Genomic DNA, 20,153 nt, shown 5'->3' on the forward strand with positions numbered 1-20,153 from the left:
ATATATATATATATATATATATATATATATATATATGTACACACTCACCTAAAGGATTATTAGGAACACCATACTAATACTGTGTTTGACCCCCTTTCACCTTCAGAACTGCCTTAATTCTACATGGCATTTATTTAACAAGGTGTTAAAAGCATTCTTTGGAAATGTTGGCCCATAATGATAGGATAGCATCTTGCAGTTGATGGAGATTTGTGGGATGCACATCCAGGGCACAAAGCTCCTGTTCCACCACGTCCCAAAGATTTTAGTACAGTGAACTCATTGTCATGTTCAAGAAACCAATTTGAAATGATTTGAGCTTTGTGACATGGTGCATTATCCTGTGGAAAGTAGCCATCAGAGGATGGGTACATGGTGGCCATAAAGGGATGGACATGGTCAGAAACAATGCTCAGGTAGGGCGTGGCATTTAAACAATGCCCAATTGTCACTAAGGGGCCTAAAGTGTGCCAAGAAAACATCCACCTCATCATTACACCACCACCAGCAGCCTGCACAGTGGTAACAAGGCATGATGGATCCATGTTCTCATTCTGTTTACCAAATTCTGAATCTACCATCTGAATCTCTCAGCAGAAATCGAGACTCATCAGACCAGGCAACATTTTTTCCAGTCTTCAACTGTCCAATTTTGGTGAGCTCCTGCAAATTGTAACCTCTTTTTCCTATTAGTAGTGGAGACAAGTCATAAGGTTCAATTTTGATTTCACGGGGACTTTAAACCTTCACCGGAAAGTGATAGAGCCCATTGAACAGGTGGTCCTAATAATCCTTTAGGTGAGTGCATGTATATATATATATATATATATATCCAAGATAATACAATGAATGATATATGTATGTATGTATACAACACATGAACACTGAGAGTGTTAAAGTAGACAGTAATGGATATGGATTTAAAAACTAGCAGAAATCTCATTAAATGAATACCTAAAATTCCCACTGAACAAACTTCACTAATTCTTGGATTACAGAACAATATAAAGGATATATGTTATAAAGAAATATATAATTGTGCATGTAACAGACGCGGCAATATGTATTTTTTTTGCCGCTAAGGGTCGCTAACCTCTTACAATAACGAAAGCCTAGGTTGATGACGCATAAGCGAAATTATGGACCTTGTTGTCAAGCTGATGGATCTTATGGATGAGTGAATACATTGATGTTTTTAACATGACTGTGATATGAAGCAGGGCACGATTGCTAATGAGAGCAGATATTAGCGCCACACGCGAATCCCGCGGATATAAATTAATAAGCATACCGAGCATACCCGCACGTGCTTTATTACTAGTTTATTTGACTAATGAAACTTGTGAGTTTATGCAGCGCTGTTTCACATGGTCTAACGTTACATTATCTCACTAAAATGCATTTGAGTGAGTTGAAAGATGTTATTTTATGTGTTAGTTTGTTGGATGTATAAGATTAGCAGTAAGCTAGATCAACATTAGAAAACATACTAATCATACTAACTTTTTATCATGTTGAGCTGCTAACATTGATTCGTTTTATGTACATTTGCTCACCTGTCTAATAAAGCACATGCAAGAGCAGCATCTGTCAAGTCGAAGTTTGTCGCGAAGCTCTCGACATCTGGAAAACGATATTGTTTCTCGTTTTATTTCTCCTTTTGTCCTGCTTGCCATGGTCCATAATCTTTGAACGAAAGAACAGGATGCTGCAGGTGGTCTGAGAAAATATATTTTCGTCAAATAATGCACAATAAGGCCTATCTGTTTCCATTAAAAATATAAATCAATTAAAATATTATTTGGCCAGTTGAAAAGATTGAGGAAAAACTTTCTCTAAAATGTATTTTATTCTATTTTATTCATTTGTTCAAAAACAAGGCTAGGCTTCTAAATGATTTTTTAGCAATTTAATGTGATCCACATCCATATATCATATTTTCCTAATTTCTTGTAAGCTACTGTTAAACATCGCATCATGTGGATGAATATGCATATGCAAATTATATGCAGATAAGCATATGCGTATAAAACTAGGCGTTGTAAGCTTATATGGTTATTTCGGGGTGTAGACGCATGTGCGCACAATCTTCAGCTGACTGGGATTTTTAAAGAGACTGGATTTTTTACAAAGGGATGCACGGTTTTATAAGTCTGAATATTTTTGCTTATGCTATTTTTGGCTTTCAGGCGCACGCACACTTCAAGGATCCTACGCACAGTTTTCTAAATGAGACCCCTGAACTTGAAACAAATTTATGTAGGTTGTAATTTGTCTGTGTGTCTAGTTAAGGACAACACATTTTGTGTTACTTTTAACTCAGCCAGTGTGTTATTGTTCTTAACACAGGGAGTGTGATTTCACTAAGTTTGCACTTTGAATTAGATTAAAATGTAGCAACTGACAAAATATTGTGTGTAAATAAGTTTTATTTACACTGGTGCACTCTTATAAAATGATTTTGTAAATAACACAACCTGTAAAAAGAGATGTTAAAAATTACACATGCTGTGTAGATTTTAACACATGTAGTGTGTGTGCTTAGGGACAACACATTTTGTGTAGATTTTAACACATGTGTACGTTTTGTAGATTTTAACACATTTAGTGTGTGTGCTCAGGGACAACACATGTTGTGTCAAATTTAACACACAACCTGTGTTGTTTCTTTACACATCTCTGTGTTTATAAGGATTACACATTTTGTGTTACGTTTAACACAACTAATGTGTTAGACAGTGTTGTTAAACCTTTTACACACTAATGTGTTATAGTAATACAACTTGTGTCAGATATGCGTCACATGTGACTGTAGTCGGAGAGTATTTGCCAGAGTTACTTCCCGTGTGCTTACAAAAGTGTTTGGATGAACACTGACACGTATTGGTAACTTGTGTTTATGTAGTCCAGTGATGTTTAATAGAGTTTGTTTGAAGATTTGGATGCTCTTGATGTCTGTTTTTGACTAGTTTCTGCTGCCACCTTAAACTTTCTCTAAACATACTTTTTAAAGAATTATAGCATAAGGTACACCATAATATCATGTAAACACTGAATATCTGTTATCAAACATAAGTGATCAAATATAAGTTATGTCTTAAACATTAAACTTCTCTTGCTATGTTAAAAAACATCATGTTGAAAAATGATCATTTAATGATCTTTTTCCTCAAGATAATTTCAACTGTTTCAGATGTGCAAAATAAATACACAGAAACAGAGAATGGTAAAGAGTGAAGGGTCAAGAGCCCAAATAAAGCTGCCACTAATCACGATTCTGGTGACATCAAAACAAACATTCAATGAATCGTCAACACAACCTGGTAATTCTCAATAAGTGTTTCTGTAGACGTCTGACAGAAATCAATTGTTTGTTATAATAAATTAGTTACTAATAACAAGTCAAATCAGCATTTGAAAAAAACATTGAAACCGAGGCATGATGTGATTGGCTGCCAAAAACACTCATTAATCTGAAGTTTTTTTATGAATTAAGATTTTATTTATTTATTGTAATGTCTTGTTTCATTTATTTTAGAGCTTGTTATGGGATAGGCTACCATAAAATATACTAGTCTACCTCTAATTAGGTTCTTAAACACAAACTTCCCTCCACCCATTAAAATTCTATCCAGTTACATTTTAACACACATTGTGTGTTAAAAACTACACAACTTGTGTCAAAATACCATCAACACATGATGTGTGTTGTTTTTTAACACATCTCTTTTTAGTCTAGTGAAGGTCTCTTTTGACTGTATTGAAACATTTTCCTTCTTGGCATCGCGGACAGGAGCACTTTTACTGATATGCTTGTGCATTTTCATTGATCCACTGCACAGCGGACATGACACATCACCACTGCAGTTTTCAGATAGGTAGGTGTTGAGGTTGGAGTGAAGCAGCATCTGCTGTGATCTACTGATCTCAGAACATCTGAAATGGGCAAAAAATTATAATCCTAGTAAAAATTCAGAAGGAATCCAATTGAAATATTTATAACAACTTTGATCCTAATGGGAATTCAGATACTTTTTAGCAGGGCTCCTCAAATCCAGCCCTGAAAGCAGTCAGAGTTCGTACAGATTTTTAAGAGTGAAATTCAAGCACTAAAGTAAAGGCATTTGCATGATTAAATTAACGTAGGTCAGTATCAAAGAGATTAGGCCTAAGTGAGAAATCCATAAGTTTTATGTATTAAATTATAGCATGTTTGGATATAATTCTGTATTTGAATTCGATTGTGCATTTTTGTTAATTCTGAGGAATACTGAATCTGAATGTTTGATGCGTGTCAGAGGAGAAAAAACACTTGCAGAAAACAGCATCTGTCTTCTAACTACATTTAAGCAGTTTACACAATTTGCAATGAACAAACATATTGTTTCACAAACCCATACAAAACTGTGCAATACTGATTATCTACTGTAAAATAAAGGCTACTGCTATTATTTATAGTTTTGGATATTTTTATTTAATAAAAAGTCATTTAATGATATGACAGCAAAATAACATCACCTGTACATAAACCCATTTAGAATAGCAAACAGTTGTGCAACGCAAATAAGTGTGGTATTACTGATGATTTTACTGTATCTAGCACTAGAACAGCTAAACGCGTTTACAGAGTTCAGTATTCCATACTCTTATCTTTACAGTATATGAAAAAATATTTTTAAATGATTACTTGTATTTATGCAAGTTTGAATAAAAACAGTTGTTGGCTTGACAGCGGTGAAACACACTGTCCCACTTTGTAGCGAGTTAGGAGTTCAGGTATCAACAGTGTTTTTGCAGTTTTGACGGTGTGTTTGCAGTTGTTGATAGCGTTTATCGATTTGATTATGGGACAGCGACAGTGTCGTAGAGTGGGAGTTGAGGGAGGAGGTGAGTGTGTGCACGGGATAAATCCCCGAGCAACACCGACACCCACCGACCACAAGGCGGAGCTCCATCCTCGGCCTGACGAGACGCCTGCGGACATCGGTGAGAGAGGCGGGCAGAAAGCAAAGGGACAGAAAAAGAGGAGATTTCGGAGGTTTGCCTCTTTTTTCTTTTGTTCGTCGCTCCCCAAATCCACCAAAGCTCAGGATGAGCAGGTGGAGCAGTGTGAGGTGGACCAGGACACTGATAAAACCCCATCCAGGAGGTGTACTGATGGTAAATGATAATCTCTGAACAACACAAACTCTCTTAATCAATTACACACAATATAAAAAACCCACATCACGACCACACATTATGAAAAGGCAGATAAATTACTTTATTCCACGATGTGATGAATGTTGACACTTTCATCAGATGCGTTGCCATGGTGATGAGCTGGCCCAAAGTTAACTTCCATTCTGTTTGTTTATGTTTACTGGATAATAATATGGGATTGACTACAAACGCAGTGAAAGTTAAGGTCATGAGCAGGTTGATGAGCTGTGGGGTGCTACCTGACCTAGGGAGCAAACGCATTTTTTTTTTTTAATAAAAAATTAAGGTTTTCTAACTAAGAGGGAGACGGCGGTATTAAAATAGCTATGTTTGTGATATCCGGTACAGTGTTTCCCATACATTTATTAGTGGCTGCTCAGCACATCAGCGCTGACGGCCACATATTGATTTCCGTGTTTTTTACAATTTAAGATGGGAAAAGTTGTAGCTAGGCCTATTTGACTGAAGAGTTGCATGTAGCGCATATTCGCACCTCTCTCTCTCTCTTTCTCTCTCTCTCTCTCTCTCTCTCTCTCTCTCTCTCTCGCAAACACATTGACAGCGGACGAGTCTGTGTATTGAATCGGTTATAGTATCATAAACAACGCTGCACAGATCCATCCAACATGCTCTCAACCTTGAAAAAAGGTTATCAGCAAGTAAGAAGCCTAGCTAGTTAATAAGGAGAGCTATGCAAACCTAATAAAACCCCGCCGCGCTTGCCACAGTTTTTTAACAGTGTGGTAAATCAGACACGTCGGTAGGAAAACATTCTTGTTTCCAATTTTTGTTCAACGGTTCTGGTAGTGTCACATTTCAGTTTGGCTAAGTAACATTTCTTTTCTTTGACTGGCAAGAAATACCAGCTGATACTAAGGTTATGTACTTGTTATTGTCCATCGGAAGTTAATTTTGGGCCAGATTAATGCACATGCGCAGTACCGTTTGTTTATGTTGTTACTGCTGATATAGTTTGAAGATGTGGCGCATGACATGATTTTAAAACAAGCTTGATATTCCTCTCTTTAGATCAGACTTCTTTACAGGACACCATCTTTACTGTAGAGGACAATGACCATCAGGAAACTCCTTCCAGTAGTCCTGAAGTCCCCCACACTGCCGAAAACCAGCAAGTGGAGGACACCAAGCCTCAAGATCAGGACAGTCCAGCCTGTACATCATCAGGTGACACTGGATCACATCTGCTGAGACAGCTGGACTGTGACAAGATCGTGAGGACCAAGGGTGAGTTTACTGTCTGACATTCAAACATGGCACTCTCTCTCTTCCCAACATTATTTTTAAAGTGAATATGTATAAAGGAAACTAAAGCATATGTTTTAAATATGGCAGCTGTTTTTAAGGTTTCTTTTAGTTTTTTTATTCCTCCACAATTTTAAATCACCATTTTTTTTTTAATTTTCATTTCACTTAAATAGTCATACGACAAATGAATTTTTAAAAGCACGAATATTACTAAAATATTTACCGATTAACATTTCATCAGAAAGTATGGAAAACTGCTTTATTACACAGTAAACAAATAAAAATTATTCTGTTTTAATAGATCCCATTTGCTGGAAATATGCCATTGGCAAGAAATTGGGGGAAGGAGGATTTGGCTCTGTGTTCGAAGGAACCCGTTGCAAGGACGGCCTCATAGTAGCTGTGAAATTCACAGCGAAGACAGGGAACGAGCAATACATCCACCTTGTACGTAGACTGTGCTCTCTATGTTTGCAATTTATAACATTTTTATGTAAATCTTATATATTTCAATAGATAGACAGACTGGGCTAAATCCTTATTTGAGAAACCAATCCTTTATCTAAAAATAATAAAAACTTTCTTCATTCTTCTAGCCTGACCATCCAAGACCTCTTCCACTTGAGGTGGCCCTGACAGTAATGGCCAATCAAGGCCCACACTGTCGCCATATTATAAAGCTGCTGGAGTGGCAGGACCATCTCGACCAGTTCATCATGGTCCTAGAACGGCCCTTACCCTGCATGGACATGCACAGCTTCTGGAAGCTTTCCGGATGCTGCTTCAGTGAGAAATTGGCCCGTCATTTCATGCGGCAGGTTATTGAGGCTGCTGTCATGTGCTGTACCAGGGGTGTCCTACACAGAGACATCAAGATGCAGAACCTCCTGGTCAACACAAAGACCCTGGAGGTCAAATTGATCGATTTCGGCTGCGGGGACCTCATGAAACGCTCCGCCTACAAAAAGTACTCTGGTATGTGTTATCTTTAAAACATATATTTTAGGATTTAAACTCTAGTGATTAGTTACACCATGTTGAAAGCAGACATTTACAATCTCTTATCTCCAGGCACAGAAAGCTATTGCCCTCCAGAGTACTTTGAAAAGGGCAAGTACCATGGGAAGAAGGCAACGGTGTGGTCGCTGGGGGTGCTGCTGTTTGCCATGATCGGCCGCCGTTTCCCAGACAGAGGAGATATCGCTTCGATGGACTCTGATGTCTGGTTCAAGCCGAACTTATCAGATGGTTAGTACAAAAAAACATGTTCTTATGGATAATGCAGGAATCTTTCCAATTTTTACAGCTTAGAGAGCAAGTGTAAAGTTGAAGGAAATAACTAGAAAACTCTCAATCTTTCTGCACAGAATGCTGCCGGTTTATTCGAGGTTGCCTGAAGAGCAACCCAAAGCGGAGACTCCATCTGGATAAGATGCTCTCCCATGACTGGTTAAGGTACAGTGTAAAAGACAAGCTAAAATGATTTTGAAGATATATGTACATTACATTTTTGTTAACTTAGCTTGATTATCTGAATATGGACATCAGCTTCTTTACATTACCATTCAGTACCTGCTGTAACTGTCATATATCCAATCCTTATACATGGCATAAATGTATTTTTTTATACCTTATGAAAAATGCTTTCTAATTGTTTTTCAGGTCATGGAAAGGGTTGCATCTGGTGGGCTGAAACAGAAGACCACTCCATCTCTCCAGCCTCAGCGTCTTGCGGGGCTGGCTGGCCTCGGTTGCGTCTGGCGCCTTGGTTTGAGGCGGTAGTTTTAGCGTCTTGCGGAACTACTTGCCTAGGGATGTGTGCTTCTTGTAAATAGTTAGTTTAGTTTTACTTAGTTAAGTTAGCTCCTCCATCTCTCCTGCCTCAGCGTCTTGCGGGGCTGGCTGGCCTCGGTTGCGTCTGGCGCCTTGGCTTGAGGCGGTAGTTTTAGCGTCTCGTGGAACTACTTGCCTAGGGATGTGTGCTTCTTGTAAATAGTTAGTTTAGTTTTACTTAGTTAAGTTAGCTCCTCCATCTCTCCTGCCTCAGCGTCTTGCGGGGCTGGCTGGCCTCGGTTGCGTCTGGCGCCTTGGCTTGAGGCGGTAGTTTTAGCGTCTCGCGGAACTACTTGCCTAGGGATGTGTGCTTCTTGTAAATAGTTAGTTTAGTTTTACTTAGTTAAGTTAGCTCCTCCATCTCTCCTGCCTCAGCGTCTTGCGGGGCTGGCTGGCCTCGGTTGCGTCTGGCGCCTTGGTTTGAGGCGGTAGTTTTAGCGTCTTGCGGAACTACTTGCCTAGGGATGTATATTGTAAATAGTTAGTTTAGTTTTAGTTAAGTCCTGCACCATCCAATCATATTTTTGACAATGGAGTCAGCCAGAGCTCTCTGTTCAGCCCGTCCCACAAGTTCCTCGTACTGACGCCCTGGAAGTCTCTGCCACTGTTATCCGGGTCCCAGAGAAGGGGTTTCATATAGCTCTCTTTCTCAGCTGCCTTGGGCCCAGAGATCCTGTCAGGGCTTCTCCAGAATTACCAGTGAAGACGGCCATAAAGTTTCCTGTCACTGCTGCTCCAAAACCTGCTGAGGCTCGACAGAAACACTGTGAAGGTTCATTCTGCTGCAACTCCAGTCCCTGCTACGGTTCTAGAGCTCCGTGTCAAAGAAGCTCAGGTTGCAAAGTTTCCCAGAGGTTCCTCACATGACTACAAGTTTCCTCCTTTTGGTGCAGAGGTTCATGCCACAGTTGCTAAAGAAGTTCCAGCCAAATTACATATGTAACCCTGGGATTTCTACTCACAGTTAAACAAAAGTATTTAGGACCTTAATGATAATGTTTCGGGTACTGAATTACATAGTTCTTTACAATGTCTTTATGGGTATCTACCCCTTTAAGAGCATCATTTAGCCTGATAGTTTGGTTGTAATTTACATGTGAAAAACGTGGGTTTTACCAACAAGTTAGTGTTTGTCCGTTATTCATTGGTGAATTATTGAATAAGCCCACCTTATATCTACGTAATGTGAAGTTTGATTGGTTCTTGGGAAGGAACACGACAGGAGGAAACATGGTTTACTAGGCTGAGGATAGGACATACAGGACTGAACAGTAATTTACATAGAATAGGGAAGCATGAGACAGGTGTGTGCCCATATTGTGAGGAAATAGAAACTGTGACGCATGTACTTTTGATATGTAGGCAGTATCATGGAGAGAGAGAAAAGATTAAGAGGGTAACAAAATCTGTTAATTTAAGCAACTTGTTGAAAATACCAGGGATACAGTCTACAATAAAAGCAGTGATAGAATTTCTTAAAAGAACACAGTTAGCAAAAAGAATTTAGCCTTAGTGTTTATTTTAGTTTTATTTTCTATGGAGGTTGAGTCGAGGTTGAAGCTGGAGGAGCTAAACACGTAGCGCCAGCTGAAGCTTGGGCTCTAACTCTCTGTTATTTATATTTATTAATTTTTCTCTCCCAATGTGATCACACCCATTCGTGATCACACCCATTCCAGTAGATGGCGGTAATGCATATAGCTTGCAAACTGCCAATAAAAATCACAGAAGAAGAAGAAGAAGTTCTTGGGAAGGGGGAGGGAAAAGGAGAGAGAGGGTGCTTCTCAATATCCCTCCTCGTCTCCTCGCTCCTCCGTCCTCCCTCCTATGACCCGGAAACCGATCGAGCTCAGCCATCTTGAAGGACATCTCAATTCTCTAATCGCACCGTGAGGAGTCGAGGATCGAGGAGATAGGAGGCTTCCTGAGGAGTCATAAGCGAGGATACACTGGTGCATCCTACGCGGAACTGTTATACTGACTAAACGTGACGCACGTGTCAATTCTCCTCCCCCTTCACATTGGTCACAATCATTTTAATTTATACTTTACCTTTGCAGTTTATATAAACCACACATCTCAGATATTTCAACAGTATAGTCTATCTTTATTATTATTTATTATGAATTACCAAACTTCAACAACATAAGGGCAGATCCTTTTAGCGCTGCTGATGACACTGTGGAGTGACGCTCGAGTGATCAAGAATTCCAAAAGCTTTTATTCGATTCCTCTGTCCTCCTTTCCTTTCCTCGCTTCCTTCCCTCACGTCCTACAGGGGGTGGAGCTGAGACGCAAGGAAAGGAAGCAAGGGAAGGAAACGAGGATGCACAAATAAGAAATGAGAAGCACCCAGAGTCGAGTCGAGGCGAAGGAGGAAGGTGTGTGTCGAAGCGCGCCGATGTATGTGTGAGAGAATCACGATTAATCCGAATAGGATTGATTGATTTTATTTCTTTGAGCAACGAAAAGTATTGAAACTATCAGAAAAGTATTGATTTGGCAGCATTGATTTTGTTTCGTAAGGTTTGCCGGCTGTAAACTGAACGCTGAGTTGATTTTCTGTTTAGCCGTACACTTGTGTAAGTTCCGGGCAAGTTAGTGCTTACTACACATGAAATATTGACTAAGTAGCTAAATACTAAAGTGGACTTTAAATACCAGCATGAATAGCCGTGATAAGGAGAAGCTGCACGATCCAGGTAGCGCCCTGAATCACCGAGAGGTTCAGGGTTCCCCTGGCAACGGGGGATTGCGAGGATCGCCAGGACGCGCATATCAGTGAGAACTGAGTGATTAAAGTTTCCTAACGAGGGAGGACTTTCCACTACGGAGTTGAGGTAGCACCTTTAATATTTATTTGGCTCTTTGGAGTGAAGCGGCCAATTATCCTTTTGTTTGCGGCCACAACGCACTCGAGCAACGGTTACAGGCCTGCAACGAGGGGTGAGCGTGATTGTGTGTGTGTGTGTGTGTGGGCCCACTAAAGTTAATGTGATTATTTGTCAAATTATAACTGCCGTTTATTTTCCTGAGGGGTGTTTGAATTATTATTATTCATTTTCTGTTAAAGGGAAGTTTCATTTAGCCTATTTGTAAATATATACTATAGGCATTTAAAAAGTGTAAAATCATATTGAGAGACATTTGATTTATTATTGGGTAGCAGAGTCATACTCAACTGTAATTCATATTCATTTGTGATTGATATTCAATTCTAAAAGTACATTAATCTGAGAAATTGTGTATAATTTTAGGATCCCAACCGACAATTTTAAAATAGACAGCATTGTAATTTAGGCCTACTGTTTATTTATCCTCCTTTTTGTTTCAAATTTTCCATTTTTTTATTTAATTTCATATTTTTGTTAATAAACATTTTAATCGTTTACTTGAAGTGATTTCATCCAGTCTTACTGATTGGTTTGTTTGGAAGTTAAATTGAATATTTCTTTTGGGATTAAGTTATTCTCATAAAATGCCTGATTATAGCTAAACTGAGGAAATAGGGAGTTGTGCTAAAGGGTGTTAAGTGAGTTCCCTTATAGTTTAGTCGAGAGACTACAAAATTCGAACCTGAGTACCCGCCCTAATAGCTCAAGTACGTCATAATTGAGAGGGAAGAGGGTGCTACATAAAGTGGTGGCCCGTACAGGGAATTTTCTTTTCGTTTCCCCCTAGTTATAAATAACTTAAACTCCCTCATTATATTAACCTAGTACTGTTCTATCCTTTCTTGTGGTGATGGATTTGAGTGGAAACCCTGAGCTTCGAGCAGAACTGACCTCATGGTGCAAAGAAGCTGTGTTGGATGAAAATCATGCCCTTTTGCTGGTAGGGGTTCCCGCTGATGCTGACGTGGCCTATATAGAGGATGTAGCTTAAACAGTGAAAGCTTGGGGAAGAGTACGAGTAAGAGCTACTAAAGCGGGTGTTAACCCCGATACTTTGAAAGTATTATGTGAGTGTCGGGAATTGGTTAACACATCGACTGTCCCACCACTATTGCTCCCTGAGGAGGGGGGGGGATCCCTGGAAAGTGGTCATAGTTCAGGGGTGTGACCCAACTCCGTCAGAGTTTGCAGAAAAGCTGGCAACGTTCCTCGCTAATGAAGGGAAGTCCATGAAGGATTTGCAATCTTTAGTTTCTCCTTCCGGTCACAATGTTGGTTCTCCTGAGTCGATAATCCGGGCTGTGGGGGACCTGTTGGACAAAACAGGCAGACAAACCGCTGACAGTAGTGCATATAGACGGTTACGTACTTTTTCTGGTTCTGTTCCAACACCAACAGGAGAAGAAAATATGGAGAACTGGATGGACCAAGCTCGCATGATTATCTTAGAGTGCGAGTGTTCTGAGAAAGAGAAGAGAAGAAGAATTGTGGAGAGCTTAAAGGGGCCTGCTCTTGATATTGTGAGATTTTCGAGTCCAGAAGCTAATGCGCTACAGTATCTAGAAGCTTTAGAAAGTACTTTCGGAACCTCTGAATCAGGCGAAGATTTGTACTTTGCTTTCCGTCTTCTTCGCCAGTGTCATGGTGAAGCACTGTCTGATTTCCTTCGCAGAGTAGAGAAATCACTAACCAAAGTGGTACAAAGAGGTGGACTGTCTCCACAGATGGTGGATAGAGTGAGAGTAGAGCAATTGATAAGAGGCGCCGTGGAGTCAGACCTGATGCTTCTACAGTTAAGGCTGCGAGAGAGAAAAACTCAACCACCTACCTTCTTAACTTTGTTAAATGAGATCAGAGAAGCAGAAGAGAGTGAAGCCGCCAGACGGAAATTCAAAGCTACTGTAAAGACAGTCCAGAGTCAGGAACAAAACCTCAGCTTTGCAGTTGTAAGCGAGTTAAGAGCAGAGATCCAGGCCTTAAAAACCCGATTATGTGATGAATCTCCAAAAATTTCAAATGCTCCCAGCCTGATGGAGTCAAAAGTTAAGCCTACTAAGAGAAGTGTGGAGACACCATCAGATGAAGTCGAAGCCCTGAAACAACATATACAACAGCTGCAGCAGAAGTTAGGAGTAATGAAAGTAGGATATGGTTTACCAGTAGACCATGCTTAGCAACAGCAACCAAAACCTGTTTCTGTTCATTCAAGGACCAGATCTTCCACTGATAGGGAGGATTTCTTCTGTTACCAGTGTGGGGAAGATGGGCACATTGCCACAAAATGTAAAGCTCCTGAGAATCTTCCTCTGGTTATTCAGAAACTGGTCCGTTCGCTAAGGAAGGCGAAGAGTGGAAGGAATGATGCCTCTGGAGACAGTTCTAAGGTTGGGAATCATGATTGTTATACTGCAATAGGGCTGAACGATTTTGGAAAATAATCGAATTGCGATTTTTTTTTTAACTAATATTGCGATTGCGATTTAATATGCGATTTAAAAAAAAAGTTATTTACCTTCTGTATTAGTCGACAAAGACAAGCAATAAATCATTGTACAGTATGGATGGGAATCTTTAGATAGCTCATGATCCGATCTACTTTTTTTCTTATTAATTAATCTTAATAACTTTTAAAATATGTATTTAATTACATGTGTAAAAACACATACTTTAAAAAATAAATATAAAAAAACATTTAATTAAAGCAATTACATGTTAAGAATTTTAAATAGGCTATATAAAATAATATAGCTTCAAAATATAAAAGCTAGTAAATAAAGAGAAACAAAAAAAACAAACATTACAAGCAATAAAGAAAGAGTGGTCTCTGTATTTAAAAGTAGGCTGTCTGAATGTTTTTCATTCAAGAGCTGGAGTGATTTCCCCTCAGTTTAGATACGATAAGCTGCATTCACACTAATGCATATATCTCTTTTGAAATTGTAAATGTGGTTTGTCCTGTTGGTTTAAGATATAACTGACCGTGTTTACATTAATTTCGCGTCATAAAAGCATTTTGACATGCAAGTACATTTACCAATGAGTCACTCACAGTCGCATGCACGAGCGCTCTTCACAAAGCACACGTTAGTATTTTAAAATGAAAGCAGCCTTCTAAGTGATTTTCATGGTTTTAATATATAAGCCAACTGCATTCCAAAAGACATAAATAATGCCTCTGTGAAGCATTTGTAAAGAAAATTCCCGCGGGAGAGAACGCGCACTGCAAGTGTAATGTTATAACATCAAGCAAAGCGGCAAAACCTGTTCAATGAAGCTCGCGAATGTCCTTGTAATTCGGTTCAATCCCGAACTTTATGAAATAACGTTACTATGTTTTGGAAGGTTCGAGCGGTGTGTGTGTGTGAGTGAGGAAGAGAGAGAGCGAGAAAATAGAAGCAAGCAGATTCAGAACACGGTTCGTTTCTAAAGCACGCGCAGCGTCATCACGCATCTGTGAATATAGACTAAGCTCATACTCGATTCTGAAATTCTCTGAATCGATCCAGGATTGTTGAGGAGAGGAGAGAATAAATAACACAATAAACTGTTCTTTTCTGAACGCCAGATCGCGTAGCGTGGCAAGTTGATGCTTTATCTTGCAGACTGCTTTTCTCTCGCGTGTCACGTGACCAGTATAATCGCAGCTCTTGCGATTACAAAATCGCGTTTCATCATATCGCGATTTTATCGCAAATGCAATTAATCGTCCAGCCCTATTCTGCAAGAAGTCAGGTTCATATCTCAGGAGCAAACTGTCTTCCTAAGGGACTGGTGGGTCCCTCATCCACTGTGTCAGTGAGGATAAATGGACATCCATGCAAAGCACTGCTAGAAAGTGGGTCTCAGGTCACAATTGTTTTGACTCATGGTATTCCAAATACCTATCTGATGTGCCTCTACAGCCTCTGCATGGACTTTCAATTTGGGGATTGAGCTCCTCCAGCTACCCGTACAAGGGGTACATAGTGATTGATGCTTTATTTCCTGTTTCCATTACTGGAGTGAAAGAGTCTATCTCCATTTTGGCCTTGGTTTGTCCTGATCCCCAAGGGTTCCAGCAAGTCCCTGTGATAATAGGGACGAATTCCAGTTTCTTTGGGAGATTGGCTGCATTGAGGGGAGACCTTAACATTCCTCATGTGTTGCAGGCCTTACGGATCCAGACCAACTTTCCTGATGTTGGCTTAACTGAACAGCCAGAAGCAAGAGTCAAATGGGTGGGACCCCGTGCTCTTATTGTTCCTCCGAGAGGTGAGGTATATGCGGAATGTAAGATGGAGTATAAAAAACCATTGAAGAAGGACATTTTTGTGGTTGAAGCCACGGCTGATGACCAATTACCTGCAGGACTATTCATTCCCCCTGTGGTGCTGTCTTTCTCAGCTATAAACATGGACACCTTTCAGCTGCCCTTGCATAATGAAACATCTAAGGAAGTCGCTGTACCACCTGGCACTGTCCTTGCTCACATGTTTCCAACTGATACGGTCACCGAGACTTGTAGAGAGAGAAGCAAATCGAGGATTGACCCAGACTTGTTTAACTTTGGCAAATCTGGCATTCCTTTTGAATGGGAAAGGAGGTTGCGCCAAAAGCTGTCGGAACGGAACAATGTGTTCTCACTTGAGGAGTGGGACGTGGGATTAGCAAAGGGTGTGACACATCACATTCAGTTAAATGACCCCAGACCATTCAGGGAGAGATCCCGTCGTATAACACCTGCCGACATTGATGATGTGCGTCGACACATAAAAGACCTGCTGGCCGCGGGCATAATAAAAGAGTCTCGAAGTCCCTACGCCTCTCCCATTGTAATCGCAAGGAAAAAAAATGGAAGTGTGAGGATGTGCATTGACTATCGGACACTCAACAGTCGAACTATCCCTGACCAGTATACAACCCAGAGGATAGATGAGGTGTTGGATTGTTTGTCTGGTAGTAGATGGTTTACAGTATTGGACTTGCGAAGTGGTTACTATCAGGTGGAGATGGCAGAGGAGAGCAAGGACAAAACGGCATTCATATGTCCGTTGGGGTTTTACCAGTTTGAGCGCATGCCACAGGGAGTTACGGGAGCCCCGGCGACGTTCCAGCGGCTAATGGAAAAGGTAGTAGGAGACATGCATTTGCTGCAGGTTATTGTCTATCTGGACGACTTGATTGTGTTCGGTCGTACGCTGGAAGAACACGAGGAGAGACTGTTCAAAGTGCTTGACCGTCTTGAGGAGTTCGGGTTAAAAGTGTCCATTGACAAATGCCAGTTCTGTCAAGAGGAAGTCAAGTACGTAGGACATATTGTTTCTGCTTCCGGAATTGCCCCAGACCCAGAAAAGGTGGAAGCGGTCACCCGTTGGAAAATGCCGACTGATCTCAAGTCCCTGCTGTCTTTTTTGGGATTTTGTGGGTTTTACCGGCGCTTTATTAAGAATTATTCCGCAATTGTAAGACCACTGACAGACCTCACTAAAGGTTATCCACCAGTAAAAGGGAAAATAGACGCCACTTCGACAGGGAAGTATTTCAAGGAGGCTGAACCCTTTGGTCACCGTTGGAATCAGACATGTACAGAGGCATTCAGGAAAATTGTTTACTGCCTTACCAATGCCCCAGTCTTGGCTTTTGCGGATTCTACTAAGCCTTATGTGCTTCACGTGGATGCTAGTGCGAATGGTTTGGGTGCAGTCCTGAATCAAGAATACCCGGAGGGGTTGCGTCCTGTGGCTTATGCAAGCCGAAAGTTGAGTTCTACTGAGCAGCGGTATCCGACACACCAACTGGAGTTCCTGGCACTTAAGTGGGCCGTAGTCGATAAGTTTCATGACTACTTGTATGGCGTCAAGTTCGTTGTGAGAACTGATAATAACCCACTCACCTACATCCTGACGAGTGCCAAGTTGAATGCCACTGGACATCAATGGCTTGCCGCATTAGCCACTTATGATTTTAGCTTACAGTACAAGCCGGGGAAACAAAATGTGGATGCGGACGTATTGTCTTGATATCCTGCCAGCAAGGAATCTGATGAGTGGGAAGAGATACCTCAAACAGCAGTGAAGGCTGTAAGTCAGCTAACCAGCTCGTCTCTAGGTGATGAGTCTCCTTTAAGGTTGATCGACCAACTGTGTGTGCCTCCTCAAAGTATACCAACAATGTATGCTTGTCCTGTAGAACTCGAAACTGGTCAAATGGAGTGGTGGACAAACGAAGATCTGAGGTCAGCTCAGGACCAAGACCCCATCATTGCTCCAGTAAAAAAAGAAGTGGCTACAAACAAAGTGCTTAACATGCCCAAAAGTTCAAATCCAGCTGTGGCACTGTTACAACGACAAAGCCAAAAATTAACCATCCGAGACAATCTTCTCCATAGAGTAACCACTGACCAAGATGGAAAAGAAAGGTGGCAAATGGTTTTACCTGAGAAGTTCCATCTTCAGCTAATAAAATCCTTGCATGATGATGCGGGTCACTTGGGGGTGGAGCGGACTGTTGAACTGCTAAGAGATAGGTTCTACTGGTCTAAAATGAACCGGGACATTGAGCAGTATGTAAAGACTTGTGTAAGGTGTGTGGCCAGGAAAACTTTGCCACAGAGGTCTTCCCCGCTGAATTGCATCACCAGCAGTGGACCTTTAGACCTTGTATGTATGGATTTCCTCTCCATAGAACCTGATTCAAAAGGGATTGCAAATGTCCTGGTCATAATGGATCATTTTACACGTTATGCTCAAGCCTTCCCAACTAAGGACCAAAGAGCTGTGACCGTGGCCAAGATTTTGTGTGAGAAATATTTTGTGCACTATGGGTTGCCTGCACGAATACATTCTGATCAAGGCCGAGACTTTAAAAGTCGTCTCATTAAAGAGCTTCTGGGGATGTTGGGGATCTGAAAATCCCGTACTTCACCTTACCATCCACAGGGTGATCCTCAACCTGAGCGATTCAATCGCACCCTTCTTGCAATGTTGGGCACCCTTGATCCTGCCAAGAAAGCAAAATGGAGCCAACATATTAGCCAGCTGGTGCATGCTTATAATTGTACCAAGAACAAGGCGACTGGTTACTCACCGTACTATCTCTTGTTTGGACGGGAGGCCCGCCTACCTGTGGATCTTTGCTTTGGCACTTCACCTGATGGAGATTATGAAGTTACCTTTCAGCAGTATGTGGAAACAATGAGACATGAACTTCAAGAAGCTTACCAATTGGCTGAGGAGACTTCTTTGAAAAATCATCAAAGGAATAAACAACATTATGACAAGAGAGTGAAACCTCAAATGCTGGAAAAGGGAGATCGTGTTTTCATTCGAAACCTGGCTCAAACAGGAAAGCATAAATTGGAGGACAGGTGGAATTCTGTGCCTTACATTGTAGTGGAAAGGTTAAGGAACGTACCTGTATATAAGCTAAGACTGGAGACAGGAACTGGACGGGTGAGGACTCTCCACCGAGATCATCTGTTGCCGATCGGAGACAGTGTGAGAATTCCTGCTTTAAGTGGGGGAGAAGACATAAGACCTCCAGTAACTAGAGCCTAAACTGTGAAGAAAAAACAGTTAAGAGGAAAAGTAGCTACTACAAATGAACCCAAGAGAGTGGAAACGTCTTCTGAGAGTGATGATGAAATTTTCTACCATGAATCAGCCCCAGGTGGAATACAGACCAAGCCACTGCACACATTATTGCCTGAACTTGTTAGTGAAAAAGTGGTACACCGTGTGGATGAAAGTAGAACTCTGAATGACAATGTGTCTGAGGGAAGTCTGAAAAAGAGCATGAGAGAGAATTCCCATTCAAACCCTGAGATGGAAGTGGAGGGGTTACCAAAAGAGAAAGTTCAGGGCAGTAACCTTCCGACAGTGGAGATATCATCTACAGATAGACGTCCAAAGAGAACCATGAAACCGGTCATGAAACTCAGCTACGATAATCTCGGCAAGCCTTCAGACAGACCTTTATCTATTGTGTACAAGGGTATGGTCATACATCTTGGAAATTCTAGGGAGAGGAGTAACATGTGTGGTACCTTCTGGTGTCATCCACTGGCTCAGTGTGCTAAGTGCAACAGAGTAAACTCTAATTCAGCTTGAATGGCCACAATACAGATTTGAGTTTGATTTCCCCAGTAATCTCATGGGGACATGATAATTTTAGAGAGAGGAGAGTGTAACCCTGGGATTTCTACTCACAGTTAAACAAAAGTATTTAGGACCTTAATGATAATGTTTCGGGTACTGAATTACATAGTTCTTTACATTGTCTTTATGGGTATCTACCCCTTTAAGAGCATCATTTAGCCTGATAGTTTGGTTGTAATTTACATGTGAAAAACGTGGGTTTTACCAACAAGTTTGTGTTTGTCCGTTATTCATTGGTGAATTATTGAATAAGCCCACCTTATATCTATGTAATGTGAAGTTTGATTGGTTCTTGGGAAGGAACACGACAGGAGGAAACATGGTTTACTAGGCTGAGGATAGGACATACAGGACTGAACAGTAATTTACATAGAATAGGGAAGCATGAGACAGGTGTGTGCCCATATTGTGAGGAAATAGAAACTGTGACGCATGTACTTTTGATATGTAGGCAGTATCATGAAGAGAGAGAAAAGATTAAGAGGGTAACAAAATCTGTTAATTTAAGCAACTTGTTGAAAATACCAGGGATACAGTCTACAATAAAAGCAGTGATAGAATTTCTTAAAAGAACACAGTTAGCAAAAAGAATTTAGCCTTAGTGTTTATTTTAGTTTTATTTTATTTTCTATGGAGGTTGAGTCGAGGTTGAAGCTGGAGGAGCTAAACACGTAGCGCCAGCTGAAGCTTGGGCTCTAACTCTCTGTTATTTATATTTATTAATTTTTCTCTCCCAATGTGATCACACCCATTCGTGATCACACCCATTCCAGTAGATGGCGGTAATGCATATAGCTTGCAAACTGCCAATAAAAATCACAGA

The 20,153-nt window shown here is 40.7% G+C and overlaps 1 protein-coding gene across 1 annotated transcript; it reads left to right on the plus strand.

The window, feature by feature from the left end:
• Positions 1 to 4,844: 4,844 nt before the first annotated feature.
• On the plus strand, positions 4,845 to 7,721 carry LOC120467215 (serine/threonine-protein kinase pim-1). Its single transcript, XM_089129541.1, has 5 exons — positions 4,845 to 5,160; positions 6,232 to 6,447; positions 6,770 to 6,915; positions 7,065 to 7,443; positions 7,540 to 7,721. Exons 1-5 carry the CDS (start codon positions 4,845 to 4,847, stop codon positions 7,719 to 7,721), a joined length of 1,239 nt encoding a protein of 412 aa, XP_088985667.1.
• Positions 7,722 to 20,153: the final 12,432 nt, after the last annotated feature.

The sequence above is a fragment of the Pimephales promelas genome, chromosome 1 (genome assembly GCF_988280905.1).
Source record: "Pimephales promelas chromosome 1, fPimPro1.hap1.1, whole genome shotgun sequence".
NCBI lineage: Eukaryota > Metazoa > Chordata > Actinopteri > Cypriniformes > Leuciscidae > Pimephales > Pimephales promelas.